General features: G+C 42.2%; 1 protein-coding gene across 1 annotated transcript in view; it reads right to left on the bottom strand.

Moving 5' to 3' along the window:
* ANTXR1 (ANTXR cell adhesion molecule 1) overlaps nt 1–26890 on the bottom strand; it is a 228112-nt gene that overhangs the window by 143371 nt on the left and 57851 nt on the right. Inside the window, exons 8-10 of the mRNA XM_036263300.1 lie at nt 26743–26823; nt 13476–13536; nt 1756–1854 (exon numbers count right to left, since the gene is read on the bottom strand). Of these exons, the coding sequence (XP_036119193.1) occupies nt 1756–1854; nt 13476–13536; nt 26743–26823 (241 nt within the window). The remainder of the gene's footprint in view (nt 1–1755; nt 1855–13475; nt 13537–26742; nt 26824–26890) is intronic.

The raw sequence follows: 26890 nt of genomic DNA, 5'->3' as shown, positions 1-26890 counted from the left end.
AGGTGGTTTTTTTTCTTTCTTTCTTCAAATTCCAATATTTCCCCCTTAGTTACTTGTAATAACCATATGCATGAATTGGGAGTGTTGCTTACAGCATACAGTAGGGATGAGTCACTGCCTTTCCTTTTTTTCCAACTGTCAGCTCTGTGCTAGAAGCACCATTATCTTTGTGGTTTAAGCCAAATCCCTGTCCCAGCAGCCTCTATTTCTTTCTGAATATGAATGAGGTAGAGAGCTGTGCAGGTGTTTGCAAGTATGTATTAGGAAAGGAAGGGAAGAGAGAGAGGATGAGCTGGCTTCTCAAGAAATAAAATTTCATGAGAAACCTGAAAACAGACTTTCAAAATGTCATTCTACAAATCCATAGTGAATTTGCATTTCATGTTATCCTAATGCAGCATCTCTGTGTAATCTTTCAAGCAACAGAAATGCTACATCCCATTTCTATTCATCTGCAGAGAGCGGTTGGTCTGAAGGCTCGCTGGTCTGAGAAGTCTGGACGGTGTTGATGTCTTTGGGTTTCTTGGGTTTGAGATTTTGGTTAAGGAGAGAGGGAAGGCAGATTTGAGAGAGATCACAAGTGAAAGGGAGAAAAAAGGAAGAAGTCTGCAGAGGGCTCACACCTGACTTTCACACTGTGACTACTCAGGGATATTTCAAAATGTTTTCGAAGAGCAAATACTTTTTGGAGACGTGAGAATATCTCCAAGTATGAAGAAAACTAACGGAATGTCTCAAATGTTTGGAATTATTCCAAGGCCAGGATTTCCAGATATTTGTAAGGAAGCCATTGCATAGCGATGTTTAAATATTCAAGTGGGTTTTAAGATGGTAAAGGTGGAAAAGAGGCATACCCTTCAAATCTTCCTTTTTAAAATCAGGACAGTACCTACTCCATAAGGCTATCAGGAGGACGTAACTAGTGTGAGTGGCTGGTCAATAAAGGTGAGTCCTCCTGATCCTCTGTCTCTTTTGACCTCCAAGGGCTGTTGTAGCAAAATGATGTGAAGCATTTAAAAGGACACAGTGCTGCAGAAAATGAATTATATTATTACTGTTTACCACTGCAGATCCTGAGTCAATAATTATTGACGTGATGGATGCCAGATGCGAATAATAGCCAGGCTTCCTGGACATCTGCCCTCCCATACTCAGTCTTCCCACGGCTCCTGGACAGCTACACCAATCACATGTTTTTAAATTAAGAACTTTCCTGCTACAAATGTCTTGTGCAAGTGCCAATGTCATGCTAATCCATTTTTCGCATGAAACGCACTTAGTTTTACTTTCATATTCTTGTATTTCATGTCAGATATTCACCATGATGAGTTTCTTGGCAACTCCTAGCAAGAATCATCCAGACTGAAAAAAAAATTCCAGCATCTACACATGCAAGCCTTATAGTCTGGCTTTTGGTTTATTCTGAATTAATAAGTTTAGACCATCTATTTTTCACTCTTGGGCTTGAGAGTCTCTCATATTTTGTTAAGGAACATCAAGCTTCGTATCCCCTCACCAGTCAGTGCTGACACTGCCACCTGGGAGGAGGAACTCCGTACAGATGTTGGTGCAGGACTGGGACAAGGCCCCTGCCTTTCCCGATGAGAACCCGGGGGTGGTAGGGGCTGGCTATGACTTGCTGCAGGGAAGACCCTTCTTTATATGGCTGCTGTGAGTGGCCTGGCTGGAAGATGGGGCTGGGCATTCCCTTCCCTGAACAGGCTGAAGAAACCCACAGACTCCGCAAGGACTTACTGAATGTGACCGACTCGTTGATCTTGAAGCTGCAGAGGACCCTGTTCACGTTGCGAGCGTGTCGAAAGCCATTCCCTCTCACGACTACTTGAAATGATTCTGAAATGAAGAGTAACGACAAGACACGTTATTTGACTGCAGACCATTAACCTTGGGTTTCCCATCTTCTCTGATTCAGGGTGTTTGTCAACTATTTCACCAGGCTTAAAATATTTGAAAATTAGTTTAGGTTGGGAACCAAAAGTGATCATGTGGGTGCCTTTTGTCACTTACTTACTAGGTGTCCACAAGGAAGACATCGTACTTAGAATTCCCACCTTCCTGCCTTTGCTCTTGCTGTTCCTTCTACCTGGAATGCCTTCCTCCCTGCTTCTGTCACTCAAATCGTACTCATCTCTCAAGTCGCTGCAATTTTCAAAACTGTGATCTCTGCAACCAAGGGCCACAGGGGAAGGAAGGGCTCTCCCTTTCTTTAACCAACTCAACTATTCTCTTGTCTCTTTTACATATTGGATGCCCCTGAAAGGATTTCTTCTTATTTTTTAAATTTTTTTTCTTTATTGATTTTAAGGGAGAGGGAGAGAGAGAGAGAAACATCGATGAGAGAGAACATCGATTGACCACCTCCTGCATGCCCCCCACTGGGGATCGGGCCCACAACCAGAGAGAACATCGATTGGCCACCTCCTGCATGCCCCCCACTGGGGATCGGGCCCACAACCTGGGCATGTGCCCTGACCGGGTATCGAACCAGTGACCTCTTGGTGCATGGGGTCTCAACTACTGAACCACACCAGCCGGGCTGAAAGGATTTCTTTAGAGCTCAAGGTGCCTAACATTTTTGGAAAACCACTGCCTTATGGCATTGGCTTTCACAGTCTATCCTAAACAATTAGCATGTGATTGTGTACCATTTGGTGTTGTTCTTTTGCCTTTTCTTCCACACCTAGAAATACATTCCTTTAGGTTGAGAACTGTTTGATACTGCTTCGGTTCTCCTGTCTCTGCTGGGCACACACTACTAATACCCTTGCCATGTAGCATTAGTTGTAGTTAGCAAAAAATCAAAGTCTTGCTTATCACTGACCAGTTGTCAGGCAGGCATTACCTGTTTGAATTGATGTTGGCCCCTTACTGTAGTTAGTACTCACTTCTCTCTGGATAGAATAGAGAATACATATCACAGGTCTCTGGCCCTGCATATTAATTTCACATCAGCATAATGCATGTTGAATTGATTCATGGTAATAAAATCCTTTGAAGTAAAAATAATGATCCTTTTACAATAGTCTAATCAAGGGAAACAAAAACAGCCTTTGTTAATTAATTAGTTAAATGTTTAGGAATTTTTGCTTAAGTTTGATGGTAGCTAATAGTCAACGCTCCACTTTCTTTTATTTTTGTCATCGTACTGTGTATAAAAATTGGGGCTCGGGATAATGCTGTGTGGCATATTAAAAAAGAAATCAACTAAAAGTCATGGGGAAAGAATGCAGTATTTGTGAAAGTGGATCTTAAACTGTAAATTTCTACCCAAGTAGAGATTTGTGTTGGACGAAGAATGAAATTAGAAGGCTAACATACAGGACTGTTCCAAACTGCAATAAATGTCACTAGTGTGCGTCACTTGGATTCCCAGGAAACTAGTTTAGATATCGTGTTTGCCAAGAGAATACTAACTGATGTTAATCCCTCCCCCACTGTGTGCCATGCCCTGTGCTCAGCGTTGTATGAGTCTGATGTCATTTAAACCTCACCACAGCCCAAGAAGGTACAAATGGGAAAACTGAGGTTGGTAAGGTTAAGTTATCTGTCCAAGGTCACATAGTTAGTAGCTGTCAGACTCAGAACCGGAACCCAGGTCTGTCAGGCAGCAAATGCCTGCCGTGCCCTCAGAACTCAGGCACGATGCGCTTCACCGTTATGCTAACATGGGTCCTCACTGTCTTGTGACATATGACTAGTGTAGAGATTGACACTGTGATGTTTTAGAAAGCCTTCTTCATTTTTACTTTAGGCAGACGTGTCCATTTTGCAGGAAAGTGGAGCTGGCCTGGAAGGAAAGCAAGAAATCAAAACTGAAGTAGAAGAACCCAGAGGCACTGCGTGTACCACAACGAGCACAGTGAGAACAGAATGATTTTTACAAGTAAAACGGACCATAATGATAAGGAACTTGACATTCTGACATTTTAAATGACTTGCCCAAGGTGATGTAATTAGTAAGCAGCAAAGCTGGGAGTTGTATCCAAGTGTTCAGGGCCTTGGTTTTAAAGTATATTCATTAAGGTCATGGGCATATGGTTTTTCAGGACCAGAAGTCCTATGACTATTACATATTTATATATGCATATTAGTGCATATACATGATTGCTAGTTTAGAAGGATGGACTTCACAGTTTCTTTGGAGGTCTGCCTGACACGTGACTGATGATGGTTCGACAACACGGTGGAAGAAACTTTCAGTATCTTGTTTACTCAAATTAAGCCTCTGAAAACCTAGTTCTGGTTTTAGTTTGAATGCTGGACTTCCAGAAATCTGCCATTGAATGCTTTTGTGGATTCAAAATGTTTTCTGCCTCAAGTCTGTGCCTACTTCTCATTGCCTCCAAGATCAGCGAAGAGAGAGACGACCCTGGAAACGCAGGCTGCGTGCCGAGGCCTCTCCCCTGACGACGGATTCTAGCATTACCGGCTCGGCTGCCGAGTCCTCTATAAAAGAGGCTGCCCACACGTCGGCTTGGCCCGACCTCACAGTGTGCAGGAAGAAGGAGAACAGGAGTCCATGACGTGGCAATGGTGGAGACCCAACAATTTAACCCCAGGCCTGGGAAGAAGATGGAGGAAGTGATGCTACCAGGAACACAGGAGGAGACAGCCACCCCCACCCCGGGTGCCGTTTCTGTGTTAGTGCGCACATGTGGTTTCCAGAAGAGCCCATCTGACTCAGCAGCCCAACCAACATGTCAACGCTTTACACATACACGTTATGTAACAAAACCCTGTCAAACGAATGCGCCAGCAAGTGAGAACCAGGACATGCCGATTTAACTCCATTTATCCACAAAACCCTGAACCGACCCTTCAAAATATGTACAGCTAAGTGTTTTTAGGCAATTTGCATACAGGGTTACAGCTCAGAAGTGTTTAGGAATTGTAGGGTTTTAGGAAGGAATTTCTACTTGAAAACAATCTTTGATCTAATCTTTTAAGATACATATTTTTAAGGTATCTTTTTTTTTTTTTATCCTCACCCTAGGATATTTTTCCATTTTTTGTACAGATAGAGTGGGAGGGAGAGAGAGGAAGGGAGAGAGAGAGAGAAACATCGACGTAAAGGGACACATCGAGTGGCTGCCACCTGCACGACCAACCAGGGCTGGGGACAAACTGCAACCGAAGTACATGCCCTTAGCGGGAACCGAACCCGGTTCTCTCCGGACCGCAGGCCAACGCTCTAACCGCTGAGCCAAACTGGCCAGGGCTAAGGTATCTTTAAGACATATGTTCATTCTTCTTCTTCTGCCATTCTTATTTTCTTTTTTTTTTTTTTTTTTTATCCTCATCCGAGGACATTTTTCCATTTTTTGTACAGACAGAGTGGGAGGGAGAGAGAGGAAGAGAGAGAGAGAGAGGGAAACATCGATGTGCAAGGGACACATCGAGTGGCTGCCACCCACACGACCGACCAGGGCCGGGGACAAACTGCAACCGAGGTACGTGCCCTTAGCGGGAACCGAACCCAGGTCTCTCCGGACCGCAGGCGGACGCTCTAACCGCTGAGCCAAACCGGCCAGGGCGCCATTCTTAGTTTCAATTATAATTTAAGCTTCCTGATGGAAGTGGCCATCATTTCTATTTTTTTCCTTAGGTTTTGACTGTATCTAACTCAGGACTGAGTCAGTCTTAGTATAAGCTTATTGAATGAATAAATACTTGGTTAAGAAAAGGAATAAAGGGGATGAACAAGGTGGTCATGATAGGGAGAAGGGCATGTAACAGGAATAGAACTATAGTTGTTTAATGACTATTCACCTTACTAACTGTAGATACGAGGTTTTCTTACAGACCCTGGGGACTGGAGGGTGTGCTGCAAGAAGAAAAACAGGGCTGTAAAGAAGATAAGATGCCTTGGAGCCTGGAGGGGCCTATTACGCAGAAAATACATTTTGAGAGCAGGCAAAGGACAGGACACACTTTGACTTGGTTGCTGTGCCTGGACCTTGACCCCTCCAGGAGTTTGCTTCAGAATGCTGAACATTCTCCAGTCCCAGGAACGGGCTGAGCTGTTTCTAACATCATAGAAAATTAACTACCTTGTTATCAGACTTCAAGGTCCTGGAAGGAGACACATGGACCACGGACCCTGCAGCCCTCACCCTGCTCCTCTGCCTACCTTGCACACAGCCCCTTTCTTCCTTACCCATATAGAATCAGCCAACTAACAGGGGATGTTAGAGCAGAATTTCTAAGATGACCCACTGTTCTCCCCATACTGCCGGCATTATTGGAATAAACGCTCATATATGATTCAACCCTGTCTCTGCTTAATTTGGCTCAAGTAGTGACAGGCGGCCTTGGACCCATTTTGTGTCCAGTTTCAGTCATTTATTCAGGTACCACTCAGGTCTAATCCTGTTTATCTTCTGGGAATAAATAGATCAGATGAAAAGACATTCAACATCTTTAGTCGTTAGGGAAATGAAAACCAAAACCACAACGAGATACTGCTCCATACTCGCTAGAATGGCTGAAATAAAGAGATGGACAATAACAAGAGACAATAACAAGTGTTGGTGAAGAAATTAGAACCCTTATGCATTGCTGGTGAGAATGTAACATGGGGTATGTGCTTTGTAAAATCGTTTGGTAGCTTCTCAAAAAGTTAAACAGAGTTACCAGAAATTCTACCCCTAGGTATACATCCCTGAGAACTGAAAATGTAGGTCTACACAAAACGTGTACATGTATGTTCACATTATTCATAACAGACAAAAATGGAAACAACACAAATGTCCATCAACTGACAACTATGATATTCTCACAGGGAATATTATTCATCCATGAAGTTCTCACACATGCTAAGACATGGACAAATCTTGAAAACATGATGCTAAATGAAAGAAGCCAGACACAAAAGGCCATATATTGTATTATTCTATTTATATGAAAAGTCCAGATTAGCAAATCCATAGAGACAGAAAATAGAGTGGCTGTTGCCAGGGCTGGAGGAAGAGGAAGAATAGGGAGTAACTACTTTGGTTTTTTTTTAGCGTGATATATTCTGGAATTAGACAGTGGTTATAGTTGTACACTTTTGTGAATATATTAAAAAGAAGTGAATTGTGCTTTTTACAGGGGTGAAATTTATGATATGTAAATTTTAGCTCAATTGAAAAAAGAAAAAATTAAGGTCAATGAATAGTTAGATAAACTTATTCCATTCTGTTCTCTCCTTTTGTATCTTTTTTTTTGAAACGTGTAACACATGCCCTAGCCAGTTTGGCTTAGCGGTTAGAGCTTCGGCCCATGGACCAAAGAGTCATGGGTTCGATTCCAGTCAAGGGCACGTACCTCCGTTGTGGTTTGTCCCCGGCACTGGTCGGGGTTGTACAGGAGGCAACCAATAGATGTTCTCTCTCACATTAATGCTTTTCTCTCTCTTTCTCTCTCCCCCCCCCCCTTTCCACTCTATCTAAAGATACATGAAAAAATATCCTCTGGTTAGGATTTTAAAAAAATGTGAAACACATAATTTTAAAATGACCTCAATAAAGATCAACTATTATTCACTGTATCTGAAAATATTCTCTATTTGTTCTGGTCTCCCAAGACTTTCCTGCAAAATTATTGTTAGTAATATTTCATCTTGTGAGCGAGTTTGCATTTGCTCTCCTATTAGATGCTCAATGTAATATCTAAAATGTGACTAATGTATATTAAGTGCTTTCTGATGCCTATACTATTCTATAACTTTAAAATTTTTATAGCTATTCATTTATTTATAACAGCTTTAGTAAGGTATAATTGACATATAGTAATTTACATATAAAGTATATAACTTGATAAATTTTGACATATATGTATATATAATCATGGGATAATACCACAATCGAAATAGTGACCACATCCATCACCTTCAACAGTTATCACGTACCCTTTGTAATCTCTCCCTCCTGCCCTGCTCCACTCCCACTCCCACGCAACCACTGATCAGCTCTCTATTACAGATTTGTTTGCATTTTCTAGAATTTTACATAAATGAGCTCATACAGTAAGTAACTTTTTGTATAACTTCTTTTAATCAGCATAATTATTTTAAGACTTATTCACAATTATTTTGATATTTTTGCATAGTCTATCCCTATTTATTGCCGAGTATTATTCATTATATGGAGAAACCTCAATTTGTGTATTTATTTACCTGCTGATATACATTTGTGTTGTTTACAGTTCTGGTTATTAAAATAGAGCTGTTATAGAGATTTTTATATAATAATTTGTCCGGATATAGATTTTATTTTCTCTTGGGTAAATACCTAGGACTAGAATGGCCAGTCATATGGTAGGTATATGTTTAATTTTTTAATAAACTATCAAAACTGTTTTCCCGAGTGATGTTGTCATTTTACATTCCCACCAACAATGTATGAGTATCCATCCTCCAAACAGAAATATCTTTCAATGAAAAAGAAGATGAGCAGAGAATTGAACAATGCGTCCAGAGAGGGGTCTAAGGGCCAGGTATGAGTGCTTTGAAAAACAATGAAAAGGGAAAGAAATGAAACCACTATTTGATGTTGCTTACATGTGTCTGCTTTTAAGCATCTAATTTCCAAATGGTAAACGCGAAGCCTAAAACCATCTCCCTTTTCTGTTACCTCACCCAGTTTTATTACAAACGTTGGGAAACAACACAGCAAGACTAATACAACTGCTTCTGAAATGACAAGGTGAGAAGCTGATTATAACCTCCTTCCATTTCTGGACTACAAAAACTTCAAATGTGGAACAGTTGGCAGGTTGCACACTTGATTCCAATTAGTTCCTTCCTGGACTGCTTGCTTCCATAGCACACTGTGAGCCGTTCAAGTTTACGGCCAGCTGAGTGGGGCCCGAGGAAAACTGTGCTTAGACAAAAGGGTGCATTTCCTACAAAGGAGCTAAACTAAGCAGGGCCTATCCAACAGTACGGCAGTTCTCCTAATTATACAGAGACTCATCTGCGGAAGTATTTAATTAGGAACCTTAAACAAAGAGTTGGTATTAGAAGGGAAGCAGAATTATTTAAATGCAGATAATGTCAAAGGTGCTATAAAGGCTCTGCATACAGCAGTTGCTTTCCTACATTTTAGAACAGGGACTGTAAATACAGTGACAGAGCACCATGCTACATGGCGACCATAGGCTTGTTCTGAGTATAAGGTGACAATAGGGAGTGGTGAGGAGTATGGTGAACTTCAAAGAGCACATACTTCTTTTAAAGGGAAGTTATTCAGTCTTCAATAATTATTATCTTGCAATAAATACTGGCCCAGTGTTGCTAGGTCTGATTTTTCAAGACAAGACACAAATCTGAATTGTTAGGTGAAATCAGATTTTTAAATGATAGTAATAAATTTAAGGTTTCTTTAAAAAAAAAAAAAAAACAGTGTGGATCAAAAAGAACATATGTGTAGACCAGACAGGGTTTGTAGGCTGCCAGTGTATAACCTATGGCAGGTGGTTTCCAGGTCACCTCTTCTCCTATGGACATGTTTTTGTCAATGTCATTATTAAAATATAGAACTTGGAACCAGGGTCCCTGTTCTGAAAGAGTAGGACATGGAATTAGCTCTCTTGACCTGGACACTAAATGACTATAGATTCATCCTAAGACTACATCAGCTTTTTTTTTTTTTTTGTCAGAAACAAACTTGACCAAGAGAGCAAAGATTCTCCTCATTTTTTCCTTCCCCTCATATTAACTAAGTCAGGTTTCCCTATACCTGCTTGTACGTAAAACTGGCTACTTAAACCCAAGTTCAACATTTTATATTTGCTCCATTAAATCCCACACTGTTATTTGCAGCCCAACATATAAAGACCCGTGTTGGATCTCAGGCCTGTTGTCCACTCGGCGCATCGTCTCTCTGCCGCGTGCTGTGGAGCTGTGGGCGTGCCGGCTGAGACCAGGGTCAGCAGTGACCTGAGCGGACAGGCCTGGGTGCGGGCTCCATAGCAGGGGCTGCTCTGGGGGCCCAGGGAGGGAACTTAAGTCAGAGACTGAGAGGAGGGGGCTAAGAGAAAAGGTTATGGATGAAAGCAAACTCTATCCCCCACCCCCAGATCTATCTAGGGCTTAGTCTCACTATCATACTTAGAAATATGAAGTCATTCCTTGTTTTTTCCTTAAAAAAATTTTTTTCTTCATTGATTTTAGAGAGAGGCAGTAAAAGGGAGAGAGAGATAGAAACATTGATGAGAGAGAACATCGATTGGCCACCTCCCCCATGCCCTGCACTGGGGATCAGGCCCACAACCTGGACATGTGTCCTGGCCGGGAATTGAACCGGTGACCTCTTGGTGCATGGGTCAACGCTCAACCACTGAGCCACACCGGCCAGACAGTCATTTCCTTGTTTACTTTTTCTTCTAGCACATGAGTTATTTCATCATTTTGCAGGTACTCTGAACTCTGTCAATGTTCTCCCCAATATTTTTTCAGTAGAGAAACATGCAGGCATGTTTTTCTCGTATAGGTACAATGCTATCAACATTAAGATTCTCACATTGACCTTTAATCCTCAGTAAAATGATATTGATGATACTACGGTCACCTTGTTTTGTATGACAGTGTATGCTTTTCAAAGCACTTTCATGTAAACCCCCGAGTCCTGGCAGCAGCCTGAAGAAAATCACAGAGGAAGAGTCATAGTCACGGATAATAAAATAGGGTCCAGTCTTCATGAAAGCCATGCTCACCCCAGAGAATGATCAACAGTAGACCTCAAAAGAAATCCAGGAAGATCTTTTGGTATAAGAATTTCTTTTGAAAGTTTCATTTTCTTCTTGGTAAAGTTATTCTCTAATCAGCATGGTTTAGCCATTTTGATTCTAACTCAAGAGACATGGAGCTTGGTTCTTTCAAAACCCAGGGCTAGCTTCCATCACTGTGTCCTGTATTATTTTTTTCTTTATAAGAAATAAAAGAAATAGAATTGGATAATTTATGCTGACATAGGAAATGGTGGTTTGTCTATAAAATGTCACATTGCACATAAGCCAGAGATTTAAAAGTTATCTAAAGTAAGGTTCCTTGGATTAGATTAGCCAGAGACCTGTCTATTTTATTGATTCTATCAAAGAAACAGCTCTTGGAAAATTTAGCGAGCAAATTGCTTTAACCTGTTTAAATTTATTAATGCATTTTTATATTTTTTCTTGTATTTCCCTTGGCTTTTAAAAAAAATATCTTTCACTTATTTATTTTTCTTTTACATTTAATAAGAAATATATTAAAATCAATGAATTTGCTAGGATCCGCTCTTGTGGGCCCTGACATTTCTGGGGCATATTCATTTTACACATGTGGTCCTTTTTATTGTCTCAATGGTATGTAAAAGAGATTTTGGTTTACCAATGTTTGATTCAAGAATTATTTAGGCAGATACTTTTCTATTGTCCAAGTTGAATTTTTGTTTTTATTTTGTCCTTGTTCTTTCTGTCTTTGGCTATCATTTTCTAATTTTTCTTCATTTTAATTAGTCAGTTCCAAGGTATGATAACTTCTTAAGGTGAAGTGAAAGAAGTTAAGGGTCAAATAGGCAAAACTCAGTGCATTGTTTCTGAAGGAATGTGTGAATCAAGACATTCAGTCAACGTTCATTGACTAATTGTTAAGTGCCACGTACTCCATTAGGAAGTGAAGAGAATTCTTTATCTGTCCTCAAGAACACTACAGGAGGGCACTTGATTATGCTAATGCATTGACAGAAGTGTATTCATTGTCATTAGATCTCTGATTCACTACAAGGTAGGAACACATTCAGCAGAACTGCTGAACTGCATGTCTGGGTTTTCCTCATGAATGGGATAATTGTACAATTAAGGAACTCCCCTGTTTTCCCATTATTTTTAAAAGAAGGAACTATAAAAATTGTGGAGGCGGGTTTACCTTGAAGCTAATGAATGCTTGCTGAGGCTCCTCACTGCACAGACCCCTTACAAGTCTCTGGCACTGGGTTTATGTGGTCATAGGCTTTTTCAAATTTGCAAAGGTAAGATTTTTCAATTCCTTTTCTTTATTTATTGATTTTGGTTTTTGAGAGAGAGAGAGAGAGACTTTGATTTATTGTTCTACTAACTTTGCATTCATTGGTTGATTCTTATATGTGCCCTGACCGGAGATCAAACCCTGGTTTATGGGGACGATGCTCTAACTAACTGAGCTACCTGGCCAGAGCCTCAATTTCTTTTCTTAAAGAGGTTCTCTTGGATCTGTGCCTGTGGCAACTGTAACTGTCCCTGCCATCTGTCCTACCGGGTAGTAATATTTAAAGGTCAGTAGATAATCTTGGTTGATTGCTTTTCTTTGGGAAATTTATACATATCTCTGAATAGTCATCAAGTATAGTTAACAACTTTATATGTTTACATATATACTTAGTGTTTTATTGTTGGCAAATATTATTCAGTGCCTCGAATTCCTTGAAAGTCTTTCAGCTATTCTAAAATATAGCCAACAAACTGGAATGAAATCTTTAAGGGATTCCTTCATCTATACCGATAAAATATGTCATAAAGAATCAATGTACAGTATTTGAAAAAGCCTGAAAGTTCTTCTTTAATGCTTATAGAATTGTATAATACATTTTCAATGATAAACTCCTAACCGGCACTTGGTATTTGGGAGACTAGAAAGGTGATATTAACAGTGAGAGCTCAGAGGTGAAAGACCCGAGCTCCAGGGGCACAGGTGCTCGACAAGAGGGTCGGTCCTCTTGTCTCCAGCACCCAGGACAGTGCCTGGCACTCAGGTGCTTAATAATACTTTTTAAATAAATAAGAATGGGAAACCTGTCAGGAATTATACAAAAAGAGCCAGCATGGTTGACATTTTAGGCAATCTGTTATAATACAAAATAACAAGACCCCACTTTGGGTCAGTTAGAGAAAATATTGTGATTCAGAGAAGGCTGGTTCCGTGTATAAGTAGAGATTTCTTGTATAAAGGACAAAATTATAACGGTCCTTTACTAGGACAATTGAAATTGCCTACACTATTTGTGAGGACTGGTAGATTGAGCACTTAATTAAGATCAAGATGTTAATTATGGAGGCCAGCACCAATGAAATAATTAAATATAGCAACATTCCAGGGGGGGCCTGTGGTCGCTGTGATCACGTGGCACCTGCAGGGCTGCCATGAGCACGGAGGATCAGACGCCCCTTCTATCCAGAGCAGGGTGTTGGTGGGAACGGGTGAGAATCCAGTATTTCTGCAATACTGTCACAATTAATCCCATGAAAAGAGTTTGGAGAGACATTTTCAAAGTTTCAAACAACTGACATGTTGCTTCTTTCTTTCCCTAAAAGCAAATATATTTAGCAACTTCTCCTCCTCTCTCCACCCTCCTCCTTCTTGCTTTGCTTCCCCTCTTCCCATCAAGGAGGTCAGCGTGTGAGTTGAACTCAAAATAGCATTTGTATGAGAGCAATTAGCACTTAATTTCAATTACCTCCTGCACATATGGTGGATGGTTCAGCTGCTAGAATTTCAATGCAGGACTTCTTCAGAATCTAGGAGAGAAAATAAAAAAGTCAAAGCACAGCTTAATTTGTTAAAACACAGAAGTAAGGTTTGCTTTTAGTTACCACGATAGGAAGAGTCAAGGATGTTATGGTGCAGTGGTGGGTGGGTGGCGAGCACTTTACTAGTATCCTTAAAGTCAAACATTCAGTGAACCAATGTTGTGTTAGATGCTTCTGGGTGTCCCAAAAGCCATAAGAATTATTCATTCATTTGTTCTTTCAGCAGATATTTATTGATATGCCAGACTTAGCTATGGAGAGGTTTGACATCTTGTTAGGGAAATGGGTCTCACAATCAAAAAGATAAATAACAATGGCCAGTCCGAGGTGGCAGGTGCTCGGATGAAGGGGCAGACAGCAAGAGCTATGAAGTTCACGGGGGAGATCACTGAGGTCTGGTACATAGGGAAGGACTTCAGGGAAGAGGTGGGTGCTGAGGGTAGGACTCAGCCAAATGGAGCGGAGTGTTAGGGTCCAGGCAGAGAATGGCATGAGCAAAGGTGAGAAAGTAGAAGTACATAAATCTCTTTAGCTGGAACAGAAGGAACTTAAAAAGTAGAAAAAGGAAAGAGTGATAATAGATAAAGCTGGAGAGTAGGAGAGAGATGGGCAACCCTCTATGGATCATTTTCAGATGACTGGACTCAGAGTTCCCTTTCCTGTTAGAAAAGTCTGGAAAGAAGTGGAGGGAGAGGGTTTTAGAGGCTGCTTTGGGGTGCCCCAGTCTTCGGGAGGATCCTCTAGTGTTACTTAAGTGGAAATGTAGCCTTCCCCCCAAAACAGTCTTGTAGGGTTGGCTGGAGTGTATGGGGAGATCCCATGACCTCGTAGGGAGTCAATGAAGAAGGCTTCTGGTCAAAGCAGGATATTTGACTGGTAGCGTTTAAGCTTCTCTCCACAATTTCTAAATCCCGTCTCTTATTTCATATTTGTCATAAAATTTCAACCAAGCATTTAAAATAAATATAGGACACTGAGTTAATTTATCAAGCAAATGTAGTATCTTTATTTGGGCCTTACTTTGGAAACTGAGATGAATCAGAGGACTGAAGGAAACCAGGTTTCTATTTATGAAAGGGGCATTTTTTAGAGGAATTGATAGTGAAATTATGACACTTAAGTCAGTAAAAGAAAAAGCATCTTTTGCATTGAGAAACCCTCTTATGTGTGTGTGGATGTAGTTATTTATGTATACTGCTTTCTTCCAGCTTCAGTGAAATGGACACCATGGGTTACAATCAAATAAAAGATACAACAATTACGAAAGGGGAGGGAATGGATTAAGGGAAAAGAAGAGGAAGATGAAGTAAGGAGTAAGAACATCACAGGAAAAATATACTGTGAGGAGTTTATCTCCTTGCTAGGAGAAGCTCATGGATTTACATCTAAGCTGTCTAGTAGTGCATGAGGACAGGCAATATATATGACATTCTCAATCTGTAGAATAAAAATGAGCCAGTTTCTCTGAAGAGATAATATTTACCTATTCCAGAGAGAAATCTGGGAGTCCTCACAGAGAAGCATTGTGAAAAGAAATGAACAACATACTTCAGAAAAATCTTTATCTCATGTGCAAATGACAAAACATTGAAATGCAGTCACTGAAACAGATCCTTCCCAACCATGTGTTTTAGGTAACTCTGTATACCTGAAAGTCATAAAAAGCAGTGTTTCTTTTTATTGACAGTTCTAAAATTCAGATTTCCAGCTACTTTTCCTGACATTCCTTCCTACGCTCGTACAATTTAAAGGCATATTTTGATTCTATTTGTTTTCAGCTTCCCCCGGATTTCACGGGAGGAAGCAATTGGTGTCTTTCTGTCAGCTTTTGTCCTCCTTCCTCAGCCTCTGGCTTACCTAGCTTCCTCTGCCCCACCCCAAACACAGGGGCAGCCTCAGTTCCTGCGAGTCCCCAAACCTGTTCCAACTGTAGAGTGATTCGTGTGCCGAATCCCCACATGCAGTGCCCCTCTCTGTTAGAGTCAGTGGTCCTCACACAGCTGGCTCTGGGGACCTGGTATCACCACTAGCTCCTGAGTTCCCTTTACTGTCACTCTGACTTTGGATCAGGCGCCTCAAGGACAGATCCTGGGCATCCATATTTCCCTGCTGGCTTCTCCATCCTCCCCTTTGCTAGGGTTGGTCCAGTCCTTTGGGTCTCTTGTGTATGCAGCCAAGTCCTAGGACTGGGGCTTACCAAGATCTTAAAGTGCAGTAACTCAAATCCTAGATGACAACTGTCTGACTTGAATCCTGATGATGGTTCAACCTCTCCCCCAATCTGCTGTCACTGGGCTCTTCCTGCCTGAAGGGCCACCTCGGCCAGTGGTTACAATGACTGAGCCACCCTCATCAACATGTCCTCAGGCAAGTCTTCAAACAGGCCACATTGGAAGAAACAGAGTTCACCCATATGGAGAAGCTTACTAAATAGTGGCATTAGAACAACCATGAAGCTTTTTTTTTTTTTTTTTTTTTGATGTTTTAAATAAAATTCTTAAGGCATTTGGCATTCCCTAATCATTTTCTCATCCAAAACAAAAGATTTCAAAAACAGTTTAAGAATAAAAATTGAGTTATTGGAGCTACTCTGTCCCCATCCCCAACTCCACCAAAACACATAAATGAAATATTTTTACCCATGTAAGTTCTTGACTTTGAACCAGTGTTTTTGATCCAACTCTAATACTTAACCAGGGGTCAGCAAAGGAAACTCCCGTGAATCTTCGACCACAGAGACACACTAGCAGGGTTTGTCATCATAAACACATGCTGCATTATTCTCTCAAAGTGTCTGCAATTAGCTGATAAATCTAAGGGGTGTACAAAGGGCCAAAAAATGTCAGCCAAGCTCTGTGATTCAATCCAGTAAAAACACAACTTTCCCAATCTTAACCTAAAACATCTGGAGGTGATGAATTGCCGCCAATAGAGTAAAATTTATCAGGGAGGGGGGATGGGCAAGATTTGTCTGGCACTGTTGCTTCTATTAGTTTGAAATGTCTGGTTTCAAAAGATAGGAAGTCACAGTGGCACTGGGTGAATTTGGGGGGTTCCCTTGGTTATTAGCAGCCCAGACTGTACGGTAATCAGTCTGTCTGAACTTCCTGAGACAGCAGATCAACTTAGGGACTGGAGACTAAATGGGGGTGGGAGGCGAAGGATCCGTCCGTCCCCCATCAGCGCGGTGGTAGCTATGGAAGAGGTGTGGACACAGCACTGGGGAATCGCTGGAGTGAAATCACTAGATGGAGTGGAAGGGACTCACACAGAGTCAGGGTGATGTCAGGCCTAAGAGTATAATTGGCCTGTAATGGAGACTGGTTAAGACCACCACATGCTTCAGATACAATCCAATGTGAGGAGTTAGGTCCTGGCCCCGGTCCTGTCCTTAGCTGACCTATGGTCTTTGATAAATTCTTTAACTTTTCTGAATCCCAATTTTGGGGAGCAGTTTAACATACTGAGTAACAGCTTGGAATCTGGAATTGAATTGCTTCGGACAGCTCATTCATGAGCACTGTGACCTTGGGCAAGTTGTATGACCTCTCTGAGTCTCTGTTTCCTCAATTATAGAAGTGGGGGTAAGAACAGTACCTACTGTATATGGTTGCTGAGTTGGGAAGATTGAACGATAACATAGATAAAGCACAGTACCTGGAATCTGATAAGTAAGTCCTCAACTAATGGTAGCTATTATTATTAAGATCATAGGCTCTGGAGACAGATAGATTTGGGCTCTGAAGAGATTTATGTTCGGATCCAAGCTCCACCCTTTACTGGCCACATGGACTTGATCAAGTTATTAAAAAGCTCTGAACCTCAGTTTTCTCTTCTGTAAAATGGGGATAAGGAAACAACTGACCTGAAAGGTCAGAATGAATCACAGGCATGAATGCAGAGATATTTAGGTTGAAAAAGCCAGCTGACTTAGGTGGCAAAACTCGTATTGAACTGGAGAGTGAGAAAGAGAGTGAAATTCAAGGAAATCTGACAAAGTTTTTGTTTATGGGCAGAACAAACAGATGTGATTGGTGAATAGTTATTCACAACCCTTGGGCCACCAGCCAGAATGTGCACTTTGTGAAAAAAATATCACCAAGAAATGTATTCAGAACAACTTCAAAAAGCACTTAGGAGAACGTCTGTCATACAAAAGTTGTTTTACAGTTGTATGTGAAACAGAGTTTACTCTTGTATTATTATTTATTAATTATTGTACTATTTTCTTATGAACAACCGTAAATCTCCTTTTGCCCACTCCTGTATATTTGGTCCTCAAACCATGGTACCTGTCACCATTACTTTTGTTATTACCACTACTGCTGTTATTACTATTGGGTCAAGACGGGTAGCTCATAGATGTTTATATCCCATCACCCACCAATGGCCTCCTTCTTAATTTGCTGAAAAAAAAAAAACAAACAAAAAATAACAACCCACAAAGATGGTTAATAATAGTTTTCAACTTGGAAAGATTTCAAAAAGAAGATACATGGGAAAACATGTTTGAAATCCATAAAGAACTATATATGCGACATGTTGCTACTGGTCTGGTTACTTTGCACATCTCATCAGACTGCTGGCGGAGCAAGGGAGGCAGCAGATGCAAACGAGCTTTGCCAAGTAATAAGAGCTGCTCAGTATATTTAAAGTGAAATCCATTGTGGAACAGTTCAGGTTGTATATAAGAGTTTATTTTTTTGGACTCCAAAAACCTAAGTCCTTCTCCATAAAGTTCTCGGTTTATACAAAGGTTTTGCAAGAATCCTTAAAGGATTATAAATATTTGCATAGATGATTAGGAACACCTCCTTTGCCAAAGGCACACATAATTTTTTTTTTCTTCTTCTAATTGCTCTGCCTCCGTACTCGATAAACAACCAATCTTTACTTGGCCATTTTCTGTCAGAGGATGTGTGTGTGTGTGTGTGTGTGTGTGTGTGTGTGTGTGTGTGTGAGAGAGAGAGAGAGAGAGAATAAAAGATAAGCCTTTTATTCGTTTATTGCTTTCAGGTCTTTCAGAGCATGTTCCTTAGTATCTTATTTGTTGTAAAGGGTACCATCTGCTTTTAAGATGTCTGGGGCTTGGAACAGGCTGGCCCACGGGTGGTTCATTACTATCTATTGACCAATGACATCTGTCTAGTTTGCTAAGACAAAACCTAGCAGATTTCTTTAACCTCACTCTCTCTGTCCAATGTGGATTTTGCCACTTAAGTCCTGGTGATTTTACCAGTGAAATATTTCTGTATCCATGCACATTTTAATATAAATTACCATCATTCAGAGGTCTTGTCATAGTTTATAGTCATCTATTTATTTTTGGATTGTTTGGTCATTGCCTATCTTTCTCCTTAGACTATAAACTCTACGAGGGCAAGGATTGGACTTGTTTTTACTCACCACTATATCCACAGTGCCTAATCTGTCACTTAGTGGGCACTAAGTAAATATTTATTGAATGACTAAATGAATAAATGACACAATTTCTGCAAGGCTTCATAAATTGGCATTCTAACATATTATATATTAGTCTTCTTTTTTTCCTTGTAATTATAATCTCAGGGTCTTCTGAATACAAGGCCCTATTCTGCATCTTGTAACATCCCCTCTTTCTTATTAAACACCACCATCTTTGGGCACCGTCTTCTCAGGGTACCTATTTCAACACCTTTATTTTCGTAATAGTTTATCTTTGAAAATCATGCTGGGGCTGTATCATATCTCCACGTCTCAGATTTACATTGGCCTGCTTTGTAAACGGCCTCGACGCCTCTGCTTGGCAAAAATGCAAAGGTCTGTGTGTGGGGAGCGAGGCCCCAGCTCCCACAAGGACCACAGACACTATTACAGCTGGTGGCAGCACATACATTGGATAAGCCTGGGACCATTGCTTTTAGTTTAAAAGGCCAGGCAGCCTGGGACATATGACTGGCTCATCCATGCCTTCAGGACTGTCAGTGTTTCCCCATGAATTTTGAAACCACGGCAGGTCCTCGAGTACATGGTTTCCTTCAACGTCATTTCGTTATAATGTTTAAGATGCTGTAAAAACTCTTGTTTGTATCAATTCACCTACGGTAGTAGTGGTTTCAGTATACGTCATTTCGCTGCAGCTCTAAGAACCTATTTACAACAGTGTGAGGACTTACTGTTTTCGATTCCTAATAAAAGGTCGCCTTTCCAAACTAAATTCCACTCCACACTTGAAACCAATCATCACACTTTCAGTTAACTAGGGACATTATCCTGGAGCCGTGTCTTTCCTACAGAACCTGAGTTTAAAATAAAAATGTACTATTATGCACACATCTGTCTGGGATTCATGTTTGATTTTAAGTATACTCATACATTATACCAAATAAATACTCTAACATGCAAGAAACATGTTCAAGGTTTTAAACATGTTTAAAACCTTTTGGACAATAGGCAAAAGTTTCTGTCTGAGTGAGGGCACCCAACTCACTTAGATACATGCTGTTCTTCCCTTGGTTGATTTCACACTCAGGGAGGATCTGGTGTGATGGAGCACAGGACAAACGAGGTTCTGAGATGGAGGAAATTCATTTTTTTCCACAAAACCACTTTCCTGTTTTCAGAAGGAAAGCTCAGATAGCTGTGAACTTCAAAATGTGGTTTATTTAGTAAGATGAGCTTGTTGACCTGAATATTGGCCCTGTCTGGGGCCCTCCTCAGGGGCAGACCCCTGCAGCGCGTGTTTCACTGGATTTTGTTCTAAATTCTGCTCTTGCTTTTACAGTGGATCTTAACAGATTCCCAGATACAGGAGGAGGAGCTGGGGGAGTTGAGGGAGGGGTGTTGAGCATGGCTTTATGCAATCTCTGTCGCCTCTTCAAGCTATTATTTTTATTGTGCTTGGACTTTTTAAATGAGCCAAATAGAAATAATAGCTTAGTTGAAATGACCGGCCTGAATGCCTGCAAAGTCTGAGTCTAATTAATGACTGCTGAGGCAAATCATGTTTTAAAAAAGATGTTCTGCTCACTACAGAAACGGCCACTGATTCTATTTCTGTTTCCAGGCCTGCAAATGTGCATAGCCCCAAATGCCATCTTTCATAGATCCAATCTTGGAAGAGAGGGTGTGGGAAGGACTCAGGGGATTCTATCAGACACAGAGCCACAGACATGCCCCCTTGTCATGCAGTGTAGGTCACGAAGGGTATGCCACCCTCTGGGCTGCGTTACAATGAATAAATAGGCACAGCATGACATTGGACACCATGGGAAATACGACAAATGGGGCAGGCTCTGTGATCACACAGTTTAGCAACTGGCCCAGAAGAAGTGCACAGAGCATGAAAAAGATCCGAGAACCAGGCGAGTGGTTCCAGCAATTGGTGCTGCTGGAGTTCAAGGCAGGGAGGGTTTGTGGAGGAGCGACCAGGGCAGGCTCCATGGAGAACAGAAAACTGGACCAGGGCCCTGAGAGGGGAAGGGGACATCCTCCAATCAAATAAGCCCAACTTAAAAGGGTGGCCGCTGCAGAAATGGTCTCCCCCTCTGAGAGCTCTGGAAAGAAGATTTGTCCAGTAAAGATGGATACTTCCCAGGACTTTGGGAATGTGGTGCGGACTGTGATTGGAGGGAAGCCCTGAGCAGCTCCTAGTGGGATCTTGGAAGAGCAGGTGGGAGGGAAGGCCTGGAAGACAGTCTTTGCCTTTTGTCATAGCTTTGTTAGGACCTGGGCCATCTTAGGGACTCTGTTTCTTTCACCTCCCCATGATAGGAAGGTAGAGGTCAGCACAGGCTATGGTTGTCATAAATAAAATAAATAAATATAAATAAATATACACCATGGAATAGATTTACTCCTTAGTTTTGCTGATCTTACAGCTTCCTCAATAACAAGGACGTTCATGCCAAAACTTGCAAGAAAGCCTTTCAAATACAGTTGTTTGCTCCATACTTGATATTGATCAAACATGCAGAAAGCTTTGTGTGCTGACTCACCCTCCCATTAATAGGAAGCCTGATGCATGCTCAAATATTTATTCTGGGGAAGTGGTCCTAGATGGAGATGGCTTGGTGTCAGGAACTGAGTTTTTCTTCTCGTAGACAGTGTGCCTGGTTCCAGGCACCACCCTCAATTGCACACGAAGTGGGGACAGCCGGGAGGAGGGGCTGGCATCTCAGTAAAGGCCAAGTGCTGGGATTCAAAGCTGCAGACCCATTTCAGTGTTATCTGAACCCAGCTTTCAGGAAGGTTCCCGTTTCACTGCCTGCAGCACTTTTGATAAAGCAAACAAAGACCCGGAGCCTGGTTGGACCTTCGCTTCATATTTTCACTTGAGGGTTGGCGCTGTGTTTACCAGTTGTGGTCACTGGAAATTCCCTGAAGAAGCCACAAGAACAGAAGGCAAAGGAATAGCTTCTTCCTTTACAGTTTTACTGGTTTAAAGGGCTGCAATCTTCCAACCCACCGAAGTTTGTCTTAGAATTTTATCAACCGGATTCTGCAAAAGCAAGTAGAATACTGTCCTCAGAGGTAGAGTCCTGATCAAATGTGGAGGGAAAGACGTTCCTTCCAGCCTGTGTCAGGCTGCCAACTTCTCATGATGGTGGAAATTCGTCCGCTGAGCAGAAGCTGGGATTTTCAGAGGTGCTTTCCACCCAGCAGTAAAAGGCAAAGAGCTCTCCCGCTCCCGCACGGTGCACTTCGGTCAGACCACATGTGTTCTGGTCTTGCCTCCGTTATAACTGGGTGAACTGCTTCAAGCCATTTCACAGCCTTGGTTGTCAGTGTTTCCTTCTCTGAGATGGAGCTGCTTCCAGCCCCCACATTACCCAGTAGCCCCCCGTGGTCATTCTCCTCATGGCTATAGAAACAGACCTGGCGTATTCTGGATCACACAGCCTACTGATGTGTGGCCTTGGACAAGGTGGCTAATCTCTCTGTCCTTCAGAGTGTCTGCTTCTGTAGAGGGAGTAACAACATCTACGTTAAATCGTGGTCATGAGAATTCGATGGTTGTGTGAAATGATTTGCATGGTGTCTAGCACATGAGAACTCTTACTTTTACCTTCCGAAGGAAATGAGCTGGGAGAGGGCATAGACTCGTGAGTCATGGAACTGGGTTCCAACCCCACTCTCCCCGTTGGAGCTGTGTGCTCTTGAACAGGTTATCTGAGCTCCAGTTCCCTCACCTGTAAAATGGGAATAAGAGTGTTTCTTTCACAGGGGTGTTATCACTTCTAAATTGAATAAAGGAGCAGTGTTTGGCCCCCAAATCGGTTATCTTCAGCTGTTGATTTCTTCCTGCCTTTTCCCTATGTCCCACTGCAGGGAGACTAAAATGGAAAACAGGTGAGAGCCCTTTAAAAAGAACACATTATACAAATCTGACACATGAGCACTTCTTCCTTAAAGCAGAGTTGAGGAAGGGGAAAGACCAAAACACAGCAGTCAGATGGAGGAAGCAGAGGATCCGGGACTTGGTGAATCCAGGCCCTGGGATTCAGTGGCGATTTCCCATTTCCTCAGACATTCACAGCTGAGTATTGTGGAAAGAGCAGGATCTCTGCAGCCAGACCCGGGTTCAAATTCCCCACCGCTCCATCATGAGCAGGCACCTCAGTTTCCTCCCCTCTAAAATGGGGATAATGACTCCTTCTTCAGAGAGGGGATTTTGAAGTGCTTCACAGAGGAGCTGGTGCAGAGATATCTGCTCAATAAATCACAGCGATTCTTCTTCTTCTTTACAGGCCTAGTTATTATGGATCCTCAGTGTTTATTTACTCGTCATCTAAAGGAGTTGTGGATAAAGTGCCATAATCTCTAGATTCCCTGAATCTTGATTTCAAGCATGATCATTGCATTGTCAGACCTGATGTCTACCCTTTCCCACTGTCCCTACCGTAACATATTGTGGCCGTCTGGCTGCATGTGATTTAGCCTCTACTTGCTTCTTTACTTCATCTTCAGCTATTCTCCACCTAAGTACTGCCCCTTCTACATTCTGCTATGCATCATCAGGCCTTGCTCTGCCAGGAATATTCTAGCCATGCTCTTCCAACGAGTAGCTTCGTTTCGTCCTTTGGGTCATTTCTCCAGGAGCCTGGGTTTTTGGTCAACCCCTTCACTCTTAATTTCAGAACTGTAGTATGTTATTCCTTCTATATCATCCATCACAATTTCCATTATACATATTGATTTGCTTGTGTGTATGTGTCCCTCCTACTAGCTGATGGACACCACCAAGGCAGAGTCTCTCTGTCTGCTTTACTTGTAATTGAATGGCCAGAATCCACATAAGAGGTTTTCAATGAGTACTTGATGAGTAAATAAATACTAGCCTTTGCTTCTTAAAAATAAGGTCATTATGGGCAGAGAACTTTATAAACCATTTGGGATTATTGCAAGCTGCCCTGCACTCTTATTTTAGATAATTAAGCCCCATCTTATTTTAGGATGAGAAAATAATCAGCCACAAAACAGCTTCCATGAGAACAAGCAGCATTAGAAGCTTCAAATGGGGGTGGGGGGAATGAGCGTTTTCTTTTCAGTATCCAGAAGGAGAGAAATGAACCTACTTCTCAAAAATAGCCAAGTTTTAGGCCATAATTATTTCTGTCTGACTTGAGAAAGATGAGCCCTGCTGCGCGTACCCCTGTTTCTCTGTCCAACCAAACGAATTAACAACCACCATAAATACAGGTTTCCCGTAGTGGAAGGATCGAAACCACTAGCATAACGACCAGATAAAAGCTCCTAAGAATGTTATCATTCAGCTAAAAGTTTGGTGCCTCAAATGATTTTTTTCCTCTTTTGGGGAGACATTTGCGCTAAAATTTCTTAAACATATTTGGAGTTGTTTCCATATGGGGGTGAGGAGAGCTTTATAACATTCTGGCTCAAGTGGAGCTTGGGTGAGTGGCTAAGATTGAAATATTTAAGGACAATAGCGATTTATGCAGATAAAAATAATATTTTTTTATTATGTAATAAAAATAATTCAAATTATTTGAGGAGAAACCAACTCTTGAATGATGTGGGCACATGTCCCTCTTCAGAACTCACCTGAGGGCAGGACTTCTGTAGTAGCCTCCTGATTGGGCTCCTGCGTCTGGCTCTCCCCAGTCTGCCTTCTATCTAGACACTGCCATCAGATTCCCTTCCTAACTATCGCCTGTTGGTTGTGCAAAATGTTTCTGTGATTACATTCACTAACTTGAAGTTAAAGCCTCTTCAAGGTTCTTGCCAATCTGGTTTCAACCCAATGTCTCTGCGTATGTCCTTTTACTCCTGACTCCTTTACCCAAGCTCTCCCACCAGACAGGTATCATTTGTCCTTGGACTATGCTTTGTTTTGGGCTAGGTCACGTCAAATCTTCTCTGGTGCCACCCTTCGCCCCTCCTTGGTGGCTCAGGGGCTTAGGAAGGCTCCAGCCCAGAATCATCCACCTCTGAGCTTCCGAAAGCTTCCTGATCGGGCCCAAATCCTGCTGTTAGTCATGTCCTGCACCACTTGGATGTTGCTTTCTACGGTACTGCAGTTCTTGTTGCTTATATTGTCAAGTACGCAGGGGCTGCTCACCTGGGAATCCATAATGGAACTGATACTTCTTGATCCTTTCAGTTATTTCCACTTCCTGGTTAAGGGAGTTTGGAAGGAGATGGCTGTCATACGTGCATGTTTAAGATAGGGATTCCCAACCTGAGGTGGGATTATTTTTCACAAATCTGAAAACTTAAGGTCACATGTATCAACCTTCTGAAAGTACACCTGGGCTGTTCATTCTGACAATGTGCAGATTTAAAAGAGGCAGATTCCTGGGCTCCATCCGGTACTGATGGCAAAAGAAGCTCTTGGGACTAGGGCCTGGGAATGAGTATTATAAACAAGATTCCCAGGTGATTTTTTAAAATATATATTCAAGAAAATTTAGAGCATCAGGGGAATCTGACATTTATGTCTCTCGTGGTGAAGGAACCTGGAAGAGGAAATAATTCATATGCCTTGAGTACCAATCGTAATGCCTAGAAAAATATCACGTGTTTTCAGCAGTGTTCCTCTTGCAATCTTAAACAAGTCTATGATATAAGTCTTATCATCAGTCTCTCATGCAAATAAGAAAATAAGTGAAATAACTCATCGAACGACCTGTAAGTGTTAACTTGCTGGGCCAGCATTTAAACTGGGCTGACCAGCTCCAAAGTTCTCACTTCTCACTCTGCCTAGCAAACCTTGGAGGGAGGGACAGGCAGCATGAAGGCACAGACATGCCGGGGGTTTCCTAGATTAGGCTGGGAGAGCTGGGTGGGTCTGGAGCTCCTGGCTGGTGGCTTCTGTGTCAAGACTCCCTTGACAGCTAAGAGGACAGTGATCTTCTGAGCTCCGGATTTGCATCCTAAACCCTGAGTCTGGAGCCCGGTGAGCTCCAAGTGGAGAAACCACTGCCTGTCTGCCTGGTCCCCAAACTTAAAGGCAGAGGCTGCAGTGTCTCTGGACTTCATTACAGGTACAGCACACACACTGACCTTCTGGCCAAGGCTCTAAAGACCAGTGTCATCCAATATGCCGGGTGGACCGAGAACCTGCTCTGTGTATGGAAGGTGGGACAGAGAGGCCCTGGAAGCCAGTGCCCTGTTCACTCACAGGAAAGGGGTGATGAATAACCAAGGAGGGATGAGGAGGAGGGCTGGTGATTGTACACACCCTGGAGAACACTGAAGCCCTAATATTTGGGGAGTATAGGTCAAAGCAGTGGTGCCATTAAAATCACCCAGAAAGATCTTTAAAAATTCTGCTCACGGTGATTTCACTGGGCAGCCACGGTGGAGAAGAAATGGTTGGAAATGCCTCCCGACCGGCTGAGCCTACACATTCTCAGTCAGGGGTGGGAAAGCTGAGGCCTGTCGATGCTCCGCCAGCCTCAGTCTTCCCCATCTGAGAACTGGGGTGGCCTGAAGTCTGGCTGCTGCCAGAGCAGGGTCCCCTGTCATGTTTAATTTCCCGTTGTAGGGTAGAACTGGCACAGGAGAATGGGGAAAGAAACAGGTGTGAAAGGCAGGAGGCAGAAGTGGGATAGGACAGATACGGAGATGCACAAAGGAACCTCCTCTCAAGCAGGAAAACGTCAGCCTGAGAAGGATGGAATTGGGGTTTTTACAGCAGATCGGGGCAGAAAGGGCCCGAATGTCCAGTCTCCAAGGAGGTGCTCTACTCACTGAGTGGATGATGCCTTGCAGAGCCTGAAAGCCGTCATTGACTGGAAATACATGATCCTTACTGTCCGCAATCCGGGCCAGCTGAGAACAAATACACAAACACACGTGGAGATGTGTCACGCTGAGAAAAGCCACTGGGTTCAGGGGA

Source organism: Molossus molossus, unplaced genomic scaffold (assembly GCF_014108415.1).
Source record: "Molossus molossus isolate mMolMol1 unplaced genomic scaffold, mMolMol1.p scaffold_m16_p_15, whole genome shotgun sequence".
In the NCBI taxonomy this organism is placed as follows: Eukaryota; Metazoa; Chordata; class Mammalia; order Chiroptera; family Molossidae; genus Molossus; species Molossus molossus.
This window is presented reverse-complemented; position numbering and strand designations above follow the sequence as displayed.